The sequence below is a fragment of the Phyllostomus hastatus genome, unplaced genomic scaffold, assembly GCF_019186645.2.
Source record: "Phyllostomus hastatus isolate PE091 unplaced genomic scaffold, TTU_PhHast_1.1 phas_contig_34, whole genome shotgun sequence".
NCBI lineage: Eukaryota > Metazoa > Chordata > Mammalia > Chiroptera > Phyllostomidae > Phyllostomus > Phyllostomus hastatus.
In genome coordinates, this window is record NW_025333857.1 from 30,045,796 (window position 1) to 30,059,098 (window position 13,303).

Genomic DNA, 13,303 nt, shown 5'->3' on the forward strand with positions numbered 1-13,303 from the left:
GGAAGGGCGGTGGGTCACATGAGGTTCTGAGAGCCAGTCAGGAGGGGAGGAGTTAGGAGAAATGATTCTACTGCCATCTTATGATGCAAGCTGACCTTCAGTTCCCTCTGGGAGGGGTGGACCCGTATCACCTGAAAGGAATGTTCCCGCATAGTTTGGAAGGCTCACGTTTACTGCCTCGGATTAAACGACTCCTAACCAGCCCTCGCCAAGTGGCTGCAAGCCCCCTGGGTTAGCTTGTGCCCTTGGCTACACAGATCTGGCCTCTGTCCCCTCTGTGTGCAGAAACCCACTGACTCACTGCTGCCGCCAACTCCGCTTGTCTGTGAGTTTCCATTAACAAACTCCTGACATAATTCTGGAGTTGCCACCCTTTCCTGGGTCTCCCAGCTTGGGGAAGTTTGACAACAGCAGCCCCCACTGCCAGACCCTCGGGGCTGACTGCTTCACAGGGGAGATGGGTTAATGGTGTTTATAGAGAAAAAGCATTAAGTTCATTTTGTTTTAGGAACAGGACTAGGTACTCTGGGTTGGGGTCATGTCCCCAGCACACTCCTGGCAGCAGAGAGGTCATGAGGGCAAGCTTCAAAAACTGGGATTGCAAGGAGAGCCTTCCAGGAAGTCCTTGGAGCCTTCAGGTAGGCTCCAGGCAGAGCTCCCTTTGACCGTCTGCTTCACCAAGGCCACCCCCTCGTCCCAGATTCCTTGGGGGAGGTAACAAACTCCTGCTTCCTGTCTCCCACTGAGAAATCCAGAGGGTTCCCTTCTTCCAGGCAGTGCGCTCTAAGGAGGCCGAGGAGAGTGTGGTGACAGGTGACAGTCTCTCTACTGTGTTTAAAACCGAGTTGGTTTCACAGAATGCTCCCAGTTGGAACGCACCTGGGCTCCGGGCATCGTGCAGGCTCCCAGGGGTGCCCAGCCCGCAGCCCGCACGCAGCCCAGGATGGCTATGGATGCAGCCCGACACAAAATCGTAAATTTACTTAAAACCCCTTTTTTTGCTCATCAAGTTTTGTTAGTGTTTGTGTATTTAATGTGTGGCCCAGAGACGCTCAAAGGTTGGACACCCCTGCGACAGGAGGGGCAGGAGGTGGCTCGCTGGGCAGGAGACAGATCCGCGGCTACCCGGGTCCCATCCCGCCCCCGGAACACCCAGGCAGTCGCTCAGCCGGGGCCAAGAGGTGAAGCTCTTGTTTATTGTTGCAGCAACTCTTACAGACATTAGCGTTCCGTTAAATAAAGGTAACACATTACATACATCACAACCCCCAAAACGCTACGGAGGGCAGGGCGGCCAGGGACCAGACTGTCAGAGGGAGTACATTCAGTGGGTGTGCGGTGGCGGCCACGTTCCAGGCTCGCGCGTATATATACTTTATTTATACACTTATTTATATTTATATATAGAGATCATTGAGTTTCGTGTATACAAAGAACAATATTGTTACAAATACAATACTATACGTCTCCCAGTGCTTTATAATAAGCTCTATTCCATCTTCTTTACAGAACAATAGTACAAGTTCATACTCTGGGGGCTGAGCTATGTACAAGAAACTTCCTTCCCACACGGTCCTTCGGCGCTGCCTGCGTGGAGGGGGCGGAGATTCAGGGTTGCATGTGTGTGTGTGTGTGTGTGTGTGTGTGTGTGCAAGTCGGCCACGCCAGGGCGGGAGCAGCCCCACTCACACCTGCGCGTGGCCTGCCTTGTGAGCGAGAGCGTAAACACATCTAAGGGGAAGTGGCCTTGGTTGTAAACATTGGTCATGGCCACACCCCTGGTTGAGGGACCCAAGAATGGTTGGTGGGTGGGTTTCATCAGTGTGCAGATGGGGCATGGGGCTGACAGGAGCGATGGGGGAGGTAGTAGGTTACTCTGGGACCATCAGAGGCCGGTGTGGATGGATGATGTTCTCAAAGCAGCGCCGTCTGTAGGGCCTCGGAGTCCAGCCCCAGGGTGGGCCCAGGACCCCCGGAGCCCGCTCTGGTGAGGGGAGTGGGCTCCAGGCATTGGCCTCCGGGGTGTTCCTTACACTCGGGAACCTGAGGCTGACGGCGGCTCCCTGAAATGCTCGCGTCTGAGAAGGCGGAGGTGGGGTGGGGTCTGGTGCGCCCTGGTCAGACCAGGAGGGAGAGGTGAATCTGTCCCCAGAGCTGAGTCACCAGCATATCCTAACCAAGCAGCAAGAGTGGCTTTCGCCCAGGCCACGTTTGGGACACTCTGTACACTGTCTGCCCCACTGCATGGGGAACTCAGATATTGACAGGTATAGCTACACAGGTAGGGGTGTCAAGGGGTAGTGACCACCACTCCCCGCAGGACCGTCACCATCAGGTACTAACATTTAAGAGCCTGCCTCCTTGGTTAACCAAAGCTGGGTTAACTTCCTCCAGTGGGAGCAGAGGGAAAGGAATGCACTTCAGCTGTGTGACTGTGCTGAGCTCCACAAACACGTGCTCTCTGGCTGCGAGGAGCCACGCATGGTAACAGGAAGGGATGTGGTGGGTACATAATCTTACTCTTAGGCTAAAATGCTAGTCCTCCAGAAGAGCCTATCAAATTGGCTTTTCCAGCACCTGTCAAACTTTCTAAGATTTCTGTGTGATAGCAAAGGAAACATATTCTCTCCTCGCTCCTTCGGGTGAAGACACTGCACTGTGCTCACCGGGGAGGCCACACAGGGATGTGCTGGTGGAGTTCCCGCCCCCGGCCACTCTGGGGCAGGCTGCTGGCTGGGCAGTCACCCCGGGGGCAGACAGGCTTGAGCCCTCCAAGGATTTCCCAAGGATCCCGAGGCCTGAAATGCCACCAGTCACACTGCTGCCATGTCTTAGCCACTCCCTCTCTTTGGCGGAGGAAAGATGAACCTATGACTCTTTAGTATTTAATTGTATTATTGGACACTCCGCAGTTTGGTGAATGGAGAACCTGGAGCTGTGGTTCCTGCCTGCCCACCTGGCTCCCCCGCAGAAGAGGAGACCCTTCCCTGAGAGGATATTCGGGCAGCGTGGCCACGATCCCCCAGGGCTGCTTGTACCGCACATCGGGAGTTCGGCGTTGAGGCCTTTGAGACTCTAGGTTCCCCGGCTCTGAGCAGAAAACTCAGAAGGTGCAGAGGTCCCGGGGGAGGGGGCCGCACACAGCTCTCTGGTGCGCGTCTCCTGTCCCTGATCTCTGTATTCCCTCTTCTCCCCTATGAAACCCCTCCACTCCATCTGGGAGTACACACAACCCAACGTGTGCTCACCAAACTCCTGTTTCCACAAACACAACACAAATATCCCAAGTGCAGAGAGCAGGGACTATATTAATATTATAAAATATATTAGTTTCTCTTTCCCTGTCTCTGCTGAGGTTATGAACGAAACAAAACAAAAACCAAACCAAGCCACACCCCATCCCCATGAAACAAAATGCTCTTTGGACCAAAGAATAAGTAAAAACTGGCTCAGAATAACTAAAATGTTTGTACTGAGCCAAGACAGAACCCAGAAACACGAGGCACCTGATAAAAACACGTAATACTCCACACCAATTAAATTCTCGGACCCACGAGGCAAGATGATGTTTCTGGAACACATTTGGGGATTCTTAGGCATAGCTTGAGGTCATTACTGTCCCCTAAGTTTTGTGGTTTATGGACTCTTCTGGCCTTTCCAACATCATATCCTGCCTAGTGGCCCTGAGCAGAGAAGAAAATGTAACATGAATGCACCTGCGTCCTTGTCTTCCCGGTGAGCAGTCCAACTCTCTCGGACTCCCTGTATGAGTGTGTGTGTGTGTGTGTGTGTGTGTGTGTGTGTGTGGTGGGGGGGCACGAGGGGAGCCCACTAGAACACTTTGAGCCAAGGTGGTGCCAACAGGGCCAGACCTCAGCCACAGAAGGGGCATCTCTCTCGGGACAGAATTGACCAGCCCCTGCAGGTCTCACCAGCCAGGGCAGGGGCCGCACAGAGAGGTAATGTGGGCTCTCCAGGGGCTCTGTGTACTTCCCGGGTGGTAGCGAGGAGGGAAGGGTGATCTATATGCAAACAAGACTGTGTGTGCATATGGGTGTGCGACTCGGATGGAGGCAGATGGCAGCTGCCCATGCTCATCTAACGGTGCATAACCTTGGGACAACCTGGAGAAGTGGGGGATGTCCCAGGAATCGCCAACAAACAAGAGTTCCTTGTCCAAGGCAGTTCCCCTTCTGTCCTGGGGTGAGGAGGCTCCTATTAGAAAATACAATTATGTTGAAATTAAAGCTAGCTATAGAAGAGGCCTTGGTTGGCTCAGAAATTCTGGGCAGAAATAACAAATGGTGTCCTAAGTTAAGGGTGGGTAGGGCCTATCCTCAAAGACACTGGCTGGCCCCCTGTTACTGCCAGATTCCCACAAACCGACTGGAGGAGAGCAGAGACCAGTGACTGAACTGTAGGCACTGCTGAATCAGCTGCGTTGCTGTCCCTCAGAGCTCCTTCTAAGAGGTCTGTGCCCCTTGGGAAGGGAGGAGGTCCCCTTGGGCAGTGACAGTCCTCCTTAGGCCCCATGAGGGCCCATCAGGACAGTCCAGTCCTGGGCGCTGACCAGGTGGAGACTGGCTGCTCTCCATCTTCGAGGGAGTGCATACCAAACTTCCCTGGTATTGAAAAAAAAAAAGCAAACTGGAGAGAAAGAGCAAAGAGCTCTTTACAGATGCTTTCCTTCCCGGGTACACAGAGTATGGGCGTGAGAGGGAAACGTCTCTGGGCACACGGATGCAGAACGAGAAACACAACCACGAGTGAGGAGAGTCCTCCATGCATGCGCCCTCGGGGGCACGGCTCAGATGTAAACAGGCTGCTCCTGGGCCGTCAGCAGTCGGTACATGGCAGCTGGCATCGTCTTCATGTGTATCTGAGGGCAGGAGCACAAGTCAGTAGGGGCTGGGGCTGGGGCCGGGCGGGCCGCGGCCAGGGGCGGGGTGATGCCCATGAAGCCCCGCCCCAAGCAGGGTCCTGATTAGGGGAGGGGCCTCCAGGAAGAGCAGAGGCCACAGGCTTTCTAAAGAGGGGTGACAGAGTAACAACGAAAACCAGGTAAGGTTTATTCTCCCAAGTGCTTTTATTCTCATCTATTTTTTTTAAAGGAGAGAACTCTTAAAACAGAAGTAAACGGCTATGGGGTTCGACTGCTGCCGCCACTCTTCTGGGGCGGGGGAGGGGGATGGGGGCCTCATAGACGAGCGATGGAGTCAGGACCTGGGCCAAGGCCGTGCCAGGGACAGCCCTCTGGAGGCCTGTTCTGCTGATGAGACTGGAACCTAAGACTTAAATCTCCCAGGCACATTTGGTGAGGTGAGCTGGGGAAAAATGGAGAGAACTGGGCAGCCATGGAGAGAAGCTGCTCAACTCTGAGGGCTAATGAGGGAAGTTCAGTTTCTTTTTGCTTTGATTTCACATAGAAATGAGATCAAACGGTGTATTTCTTTCTCCTTCTGGCTTACGTCTCTTAGCCTAAAGAGCCTTAGCACTTTAGCTCAAGGTCCACAGCAAACTCACATGGGAGCAGTGGTCGCCAGAAGGGAAGGGGGCTTACTACATGGTGAGGGATGGTACCTAGGCTTTTTGAGGTGGTCATTTTGTAGTCATTCAGGCGTTCAGTTATGATGCCGTGCGCTTGACACACACAGGGGTGGGCAAGAGTAGGTTTACAGTTGTAATATACATAAAGAGTGCAATAATACATAATAATAAAAGAGTAAACTGTTTCATGTACTCACAGCTGTAAATCAACTTTTGCCTACTCCCATATTTAAATAAAGTGAGCAAATCATCCTAAAGGTGACTCAATCTTGTCTCATGGAGGTGCTCTGTGACAACCTCTCATCACCGAAGCCAAAGTCTGGCCTGAGACGGGCTGTGCTGGGTGTTGAGCAGTGTCTAGGGAGGCCTGGCCAGGGCCTGGCTGAGGCGAGGGGCCCGGGAGGATCGCCGGCCCCACCCGCATTCCTACCTCCCCCACGGCGTTGGAGAGGATGTGGACAATCTTCTCGTGCGGGGTGGCGACCACGCTCTGCCCGTTGATTTCGATGATCCGGTGTCCCACGCGGACGCCTCCCCTCTCTGCTATCCCGCCTCGCATGAGGCTGCAGATCTGTCGGGGTCAGAGGCCGCGTCACCCCTCACGGGCAGGGAACTGGGTGGGGACGTAAGACTGTGTCTCTGGAGCCCCCGCCTCTTGCACTCTCTTCTCTGAGAAGCTGCCAGGGCTAGGCTCTGGGCATTTAAACCCCCTTGTTTCTTTTCACAAGAAACAGAGTTCTCTCCACCCACATGGCCACCCCCTTCACGCGCCCTGCACAGGTGATGCAGCACGCTGCTGGACTGCATGCACACTGAATTCTGACTACCTTTCACCCCAGCGGGGGCTTGGTAACAAGAGTTGTTTGGGCCTGTCATCACGCTGCCAATGTTTTCAAACTGTCGGCCTGTAACTCAGGTGAGTTTTATTTCCCACAATTGCCACTTGGGCTCCCACATCAGATGTATAATGCCAGCAGCCATGATTTAGGGGCATAGTCGAGTGAGCCAAAGTGGGGCTGGGACGCCTGCTCTGTGTGCCAGAGTGTGGCTAGCTGGCGGGCAGCTGCCCCTTTTGGATTCCCCAGCTCAGTGGCACTTGATCAAACTCCCTTCTCACTGAAGTGACAGTGAGGCTGGGTTTTGTCCCTGTGGGTGGCAGAGGCTGCAGGCTCGTGGAACGGAGCCCGCATTTCCTCACTGGGAGGGTTCTGCGTGTGGCACGACAGGCGGGGGCCACCCCACCTCACACACAAGACAGTGGGAGTTTTCCCAAAGGGATGTTTTGGGTGTGCAGAGTTGACTCTAACTGCAGACTGTGCACCTCTGTTTCAAAGCCCGCGTGGACACTGAGCCACTGTGCAGCGTGGAAACTGTCAGCCGGCCAGGTGCTCTGGGTCAAAAGGTCCCTTAGGCGCTACCCACACTCTAAATAAAAATGAGGGCCCCATGGACCCACATCTGCTAGGTAACAACCCTTTGTTCCTACTTGAACTTTTAATATTATTCAAATAGGAACAAAGCAAATAAGGAACTGTAAACAGATGGAAACATGATGACAGACTGAAATGATGGAGTAACCTTCGCTTCTCTCCAAAAAGCAAACGACGCTACATAGGTACAAAGAGTGGATCAGTGGGCTGGATATTTCAACTCCATCTGGAAACTTCAGATGGGTATTTCTAAACCTTAAAACATACTTAGAATTAAATTTTGATTACCTACAACTCTTACTTGAAATTTGAAGAGCAAAAAAGAATTTTTCTATCTGGAAACATGAATGCAAAGAAGGCACACCAAAACCTGTGAAGTCAAGAGGTTACAGGCCCTGGCTGGGTAGGCTACTCAGTTAGAGCATTGTCCCGATCCACCAAGGTTGTGGGTTACAAGTCTGCGCCTCTCTCTCTTTCTCTCTTCCCCTCTCTCTAAAATCAAATTAAAAAAAAATAAGAGAGAGGTTACAGAAGACAGATTTGCAACCCAAACCCAGAATGGCTATGAATCCAGAAAGGCAAGCCTGGGCGAAAAGGAAGTGGTATTAAGCATGGAATTTCTGTTTGGGATGAAGAAAAAGTTCTGGAAAGAGATAATGGTTATGCTCATACCACTCTGTGAATGTACTTGATGTCACTGAATTGCATGCTTAAAAAATAGTTTAAATGGTCAATTTAATGTGTATATTTTACTGCGATGAAGAAAGGACGTATTATTTTCAAGGCTGACATCCAAGTGATAAAAGTACTCTGCATCCCCAAAATGCCAGCTGAGGTTGAACAGGCAGAGCACAGCCCGGTCATGCATACTAGCATGCGCGGGGTTCTCAGCCTGGCTGTGAGCTGGACTCCCTGGGGAGCTGCGAAGCTCCCAGTGCTCCTCACCCCACTTTGGGGAGCAGCAGCAGCTTTGCAGGGGCTCGGGGGTACAGCCCAGTGTGGTGACAAGGTGGCAGTCCCCCAAGGCCAGAGGTGAAGGAAGTCCTTGCTGGCACCCCAGGCTACCTCAAGTGAGCGGCTGGGAGGGCCACCCTGCATGGTCATGGAGACCCAGGCTCCAGGGCCAGGGCTCTGAAAAGGGCGTCTCTCTTCACTTGTGGGAAGGCACAGGCTTTTCTGTCCAAAGACAAAGCCGAGGCCGCCTTCACCTATTCATCCCCTTCCTTGCTGGATTCTTTCAGGGAACTGAGCAGCCTTAAAAATTAAAATGTTGAACACCATGGCCCATTTTTGTCTGACTTTGGAGAAGGGCACGCAGTGGTACTTACGATTCCGTTCTGGACGCTGAAACCCAGCTGGTAGCGAAGGTCTGGCCGCCTGATCAGCACGGTGGTCACCGGAGGGCACCTCACGATGTTCAGCTTTACGCGGGCCTGGTTCTTCAAGCCCTGAGAAGGGAGCGTAACGCAGTGGGTACAGCGACCACCCGGGCAGACCGGCAAGATCAGAGCACACAGCTCCGAAGGCCAAAGAAGCCCCTGTACGACTCTCGTCACTCGGTGAAGTGCCCGCCACCCACCACCCCACGGTGTCAGCTACCGGGAGAAACCCCCGCTTTCACACGGAGCCCTTTCGCCCCGTGTGCACGCCCACGTCCGTCCGGGGGCGGGGCCTTCGTTCGGGGGAACTGGGCTGCGGTCAAGGGACCCGAATAAAGTGGCCCTCTGGGCCGTGAAGGAGAAAACGGCTGCACGTGCTTCCCGGCCTGAAAGATGAAGGCTGCACCGCATCTCCCTGGTCAGGAGACAAGTGGGAAATGGACTTTTTCTTTGAAGGGCAAGTGCTAGCAATTCCTCCTCTCCCAACAAAGAACAAGTAATTCACAGCAACTGGCCCAACTCACCCCAGCACGTTTTCTCTCCACCTCTAACGCTCCTGCACCCCGACACCTCTCTGCCTGTTAGAGACTGTATCAACATTCCCAGGAGCACCTGGGGAAAAGCGGGGAGCAGGCGGGAGTCCCCTCCATGGAGGCCTCCTTGGGAGAATGATTAGGGTGCTGCTGGGGAGGGAAGGAGGGAAGGGAAGGAGGGAGGGAGGAATAAGACTTGGAGACTGTCTTCAGGTCTGTGGTTTCATGACCCTTGCTCCTGTGCCTCTCCCTCTAAGAATCGAGTGCAGAGGGAAAGGTGGCCTTTATAGAAAAAAAGGGGACTTGGGCGGGTTTCAGAGCCTGTTCGGAGAGCTTCCTGTACCCCACTATAGTCTATGCTGAGCTCAGGCCATCCTCCTGTCCCCTGAGCACAAAGGGCCGTGACCACAGCCCAGTCTGCTCAGGAACACCCCGAGAAAACCACCTCAGGCAGGGGAAGGTTTTGCTCCTACAGGTCTGACCACTGACTTGTGAGCCTCACCCTGAAAGGAAGGTAATCCAGCCCTGGAACCAATGTCCACTGCCCAGGTCTGCCTCAGACCCCCTGCTCTGCCCCACGGGACGCCTGCGTGCTGGGCGGTCCAGACCCAGTGCTCTGCAGCAGGTGCTTCCCGACTGACCTGTTTCAAGTCAGGGCGTACAGAGGAGAAGGCAGACGTTTCGAGCCCTGAGGTCAACAGGCGGCAGGGCTTCTGGCGGCCCAGGCCCCGTGGAAGCTGAGGCGGGTGAGCTCAGCACTCCTGCTGCAAACGCCCGCCGCACAGGACTCCCATCTGGTGAGGCCAGCTGGTAGGGAGATGGCTCAAGGTCGGCCACATCTTCCAAAGGGTCAGAGGGGAGGGGGACGAGCTGTCCCAAAATGATGGCACCGTGGGGTGGGGGCACAGCCTCTCCTCCGCCATCCACCGGAGCAGTGGCAGGTGCTCAGGAGAAGGCGGGCTCTACTCCCTCCAAGTCTACAGTGTCCCCTGGTCAATTTGAAAACGGGCCCAGTGTGCACCCTCCATTTCAGCCTGAAAGGGGATCACCTTTTACTCTGTGAGCAGAACTCTGCAGATCCCACAGCTGGTGCTCCCACCAGTCCCTCCCCGCCCAGGCTGCACAACCTCTCTCTGTGGCGGGGCTGGACTTCTCTTTCACATTTTACGGGTGAGGACAGACATGGGCCTAAAGCCTGACTTGTCCAAGGCCCTATGGGGTCAGAACTGGGATGATGGTTTCCCTGCTCTAGCCTCTGCCTTCCTCCCAAGCACCCTGCCTAGTAGACAGGTGGAACCGGTGTTAGGTGACGACTTCAACATCAACAGGATTGTGGCAAGAATGCCACTTGCCACTTAGAGTGGCAGAAGTGACTCACGTACCTTCGTTTCTAAGGACTGAAGAGATGCTTTAGATTGAGGGGTGGACTGGGGCTCTTTGTGCTTTTGGTTGGCTGGCTTTATCATGCTTGGCCAATAGGGGTATACCAGGTGTTCTCACAGAGGAGACCCCACACCAGCAGCAGCAAGACCCAGCTACTTTTGTTAGAAATGCAGAGCCGGGGGTCCACCCAGACCCACTGACTCAGAAGCTACAGGGGTGGGACCCAACAGTCTGTGTCCACAAGTCTTCCCGGTGACATGATACACAGTCCCAGTGACTCTCAATTTTGAGAACTGGGGCAAACCACCGCTTTAGAACAGTGAACTCACCTGCACTCAGGTGACTTAATGACGTCCAATTACTACTGACACCTGTGGCCCGTGTGCCCTGTGAGAACAGGTGAGCAAGCTGGGGTGGGGTGAGGACTCAGGAGAGCTGGTTGTCCTAATGCCCAGTCCACCATCTGTTTGTCTGTTCCATGTGTGAGTGCCCCTCAGGTCACTGTCCCCTCAAAACCCATTCTGGTGTTGAGACCAGCTGTACCACCTGTCACTGAGAACTGCCTCTTGCCAGGCACCGACCTGGAGAGTTCACAGGAGCTGTGTCCTTTAATACCCTTGACAAACCGGCAGCTATAATGACGCCTGTTTTATAAAAAAGGAAAGTGAGGCTCAGACATGCTAAGCAACTCACCCAAGTTCACCCACAGAAACATCACTCCCAGGTCTGCCTGGATTCAAACCCATGGCATTCTCTCCTACGCCACAATCCCCCACATAGAAAACAGGAGAAATTGTGTCATTCATGGGTCAGGCTCACTCAGCCAAGAAGCCAGGGAGGGCAACAGAGCTCGGAGCTTGGACTGGTGCCCTGTGTCTCTTCCTGCAGCCTTGAGCGCCGCCTCTCCAGCTGGCTTTCCTACCCGCAGGGGGTTCCTCAAGGCTCCCGCTGCTGGCTCCCCCTCTGCGAGTGGTTGATTCCAGTTTGTCCCTTCAACGTGTGCATTCTGAGGGGCTCCATTTAACTCCCCACCTCCAGCATCTCAGCCTGTTTCCTCAGTGTTCTCACTTGCTCTGTTTTCTGTGGGGGCTGAGCCTCCCATCGCTGTCATGTGGGTTATGGTGGCTTGGTGTACACACACACAGGCAGCAGTCCCCAGCCTCTCCCCGTGGTTTCTGCAACACCTATGGGAGACCTCTTTGGCTCAAGAGATAACGATTTCAAAGTGAAGCAAGAGATGAGCTGAAAGGGATTCTTCCTGGTCTTTCGTGGACAGCAGGCCCATTGGCCACACTGACACTCTGGCATTTTGCTGCTAACAGCAGGGCTTGGTGCAGAGGACTCTGCTGTGTCAGGAGACCTGGGCTCAAGAGGGGAGTCTGCCCCACAGTCCGTGGGGCTTTAGACACTCCCCCACCCCTTCCACTGCAGTCTCATCGGCAAATGTAAGGTGCCACCTGCGATGATCTCTTCCAGTTCTCATTTCTATAATTTCACTCCTTTCCACGTTTTTTCCCCTTTCCTGTGTTTGCCAACACCACATTATACTTAGAAACACCTATTTTTAAAGTTAAAAATAGGCAGGCAGGAGGGGTTTGCTCAGACATCATTCATACATGTATTTCTTTTTCCTTTGAGTGCCTCCTCTTTCTCAATCGCTTAATCAATAAATATTTATGGCTCACTTGGTATGTGCCAAGAAATGTGTTAGGCAGTGGGAGCAGGTGGAACAGGACCCCCAGGAGCTCAGGGGTGGGCTTCGGACACATGGCAGAACAGCTAGAGGGCTCCATCCCTTCACCTCTCTCCCCCCCACCCCCGGCCCGCAGTCAAACACCATGAGGCCAGGAATGTGTGGGAAGTAAGAGCAGAGAATGCCGAAGACAGAGGAACAAGTTAGAAGCTCGCCTCTCAGACAAGCCGTCTGCTTTACACGTGTACACCTGCTAACCACTGGGATTGCTCACGTACATCCGCGAGGCACAGGCAGGCCTCACAGAGCGCACTGGGAAGTGGCAGAACGACTCTGTTTTTTGAACGTTACCTAAACGTTTACTCTGCTCTGGTGGGCTCCTTCCTTCCATGCGAGCTGATTTCAGATGCCTGATTTGTCCCCCAGGGAACGAGTTTCTAGCCGGGGACGTGCGCTGCATGGTGAGGCTCAGTGCGGCGGCAGTTTGGAACCACCAGACCTCACATTTGCTCTGCCGTTCCTCATCAGTGACTCGAGTTGGGTCCCATTAGCTTGGGTTTCTGAGCTGCCATTTTGTTAGAGGTGCCAATTAAATAAACGGTCATTTCATCCCCATGACAACAGTGGAATGGTACAGCAAATTAAGAAATCTGGTGGGAAGGGAAGGGTAGGGAAGTGGAGAGGGGAGAGGAGAGAAGCCAGAACTGTCTCTATGGCAACGGGTGAGCAGAACCAGGATGCTCCTGTGGAAGGAAGGGGGCGCCGGTGTTCTAGTTTAGGAGACAGATCAGGGGGGCAGGGCCTTGGGGCCCACAAACAGGCAGGCTGCTGACACACTTTGCCTCCCAATTGTTATGCTTTAGGAATTATGACAGGAAAAATAAGAGTGAGGGCAGAAAGCAATTAAAATGATTCAATACCTATAAGTCTGTTCTAGAAACGTATGCCATTTCCCGTGACTGGGGAAAAAAGGTCAACATGCATCGAAGTGGCCACACACAGAACACTCAGCGTGTTCCCCAAGGCACAGCCCAGCACCTGGTGATGTCATCCCGGGGGAGCTTGTTGAGAATGCAGAATCCTATCCTGGACCTGCGGAACCAGAACCTGCATTTTGACAAGATCCCCGGGTGACTCAAATCAAAGTGTATGAAACACGGATTTGCCAGGATGCGAGCCGCTCATCAAACTCATGGCCAGGAGCACCGGCACACTCTGAAGTAAGCGGTGCTAGCAGGGAGTGGCGAGAGGCCCAGCACGTTCCCTGAAGTGAATGCCCCAAGGTGATGTGGACAGGACGGGGTGAGCCGGGTGAGCGTCTGCTCAGGTGCAGGCAGA

At 53.8% G+C, this 13,303-nt stretch overlaps 1 protein-coding gene across 5 annotated transcripts in view; it reads right to left on the reverse strand.

Annotated features, from left to right (window-relative positions):
- Positions 1-1,193: 1,193 nt before the first annotated feature.
- The window catches only part of APBA1 (amyloid beta precursor protein binding family A member 1), a 195,404-nt gene continuing 183,294 nt past the window's right edge, over positions 1,194-13,303 (reverse strand). For all 5 annotated transcript variants that reach the window (XM_045840607.1, XM_045840610.1, XM_045840609.1 and 2 more), the window contains 3 exons: positions 8,306-8,425; positions 5,978-6,118; positions 1,194-4,879 (listed from right to left, as the gene is read on the reverse strand). In XM_045840607.1, the coding sequence (XP_045696563.1) occupies positions 4,808-4,879; positions 5,978-6,118; positions 8,306-8,425 (333 nt within the window). In that variant the 3' untranslated portion in view covers positions 1,194-4,807. The remainder of the gene's footprint in view (positions 4,880-5,977; positions 6,119-8,305; positions 8,426-13,303) is intronic.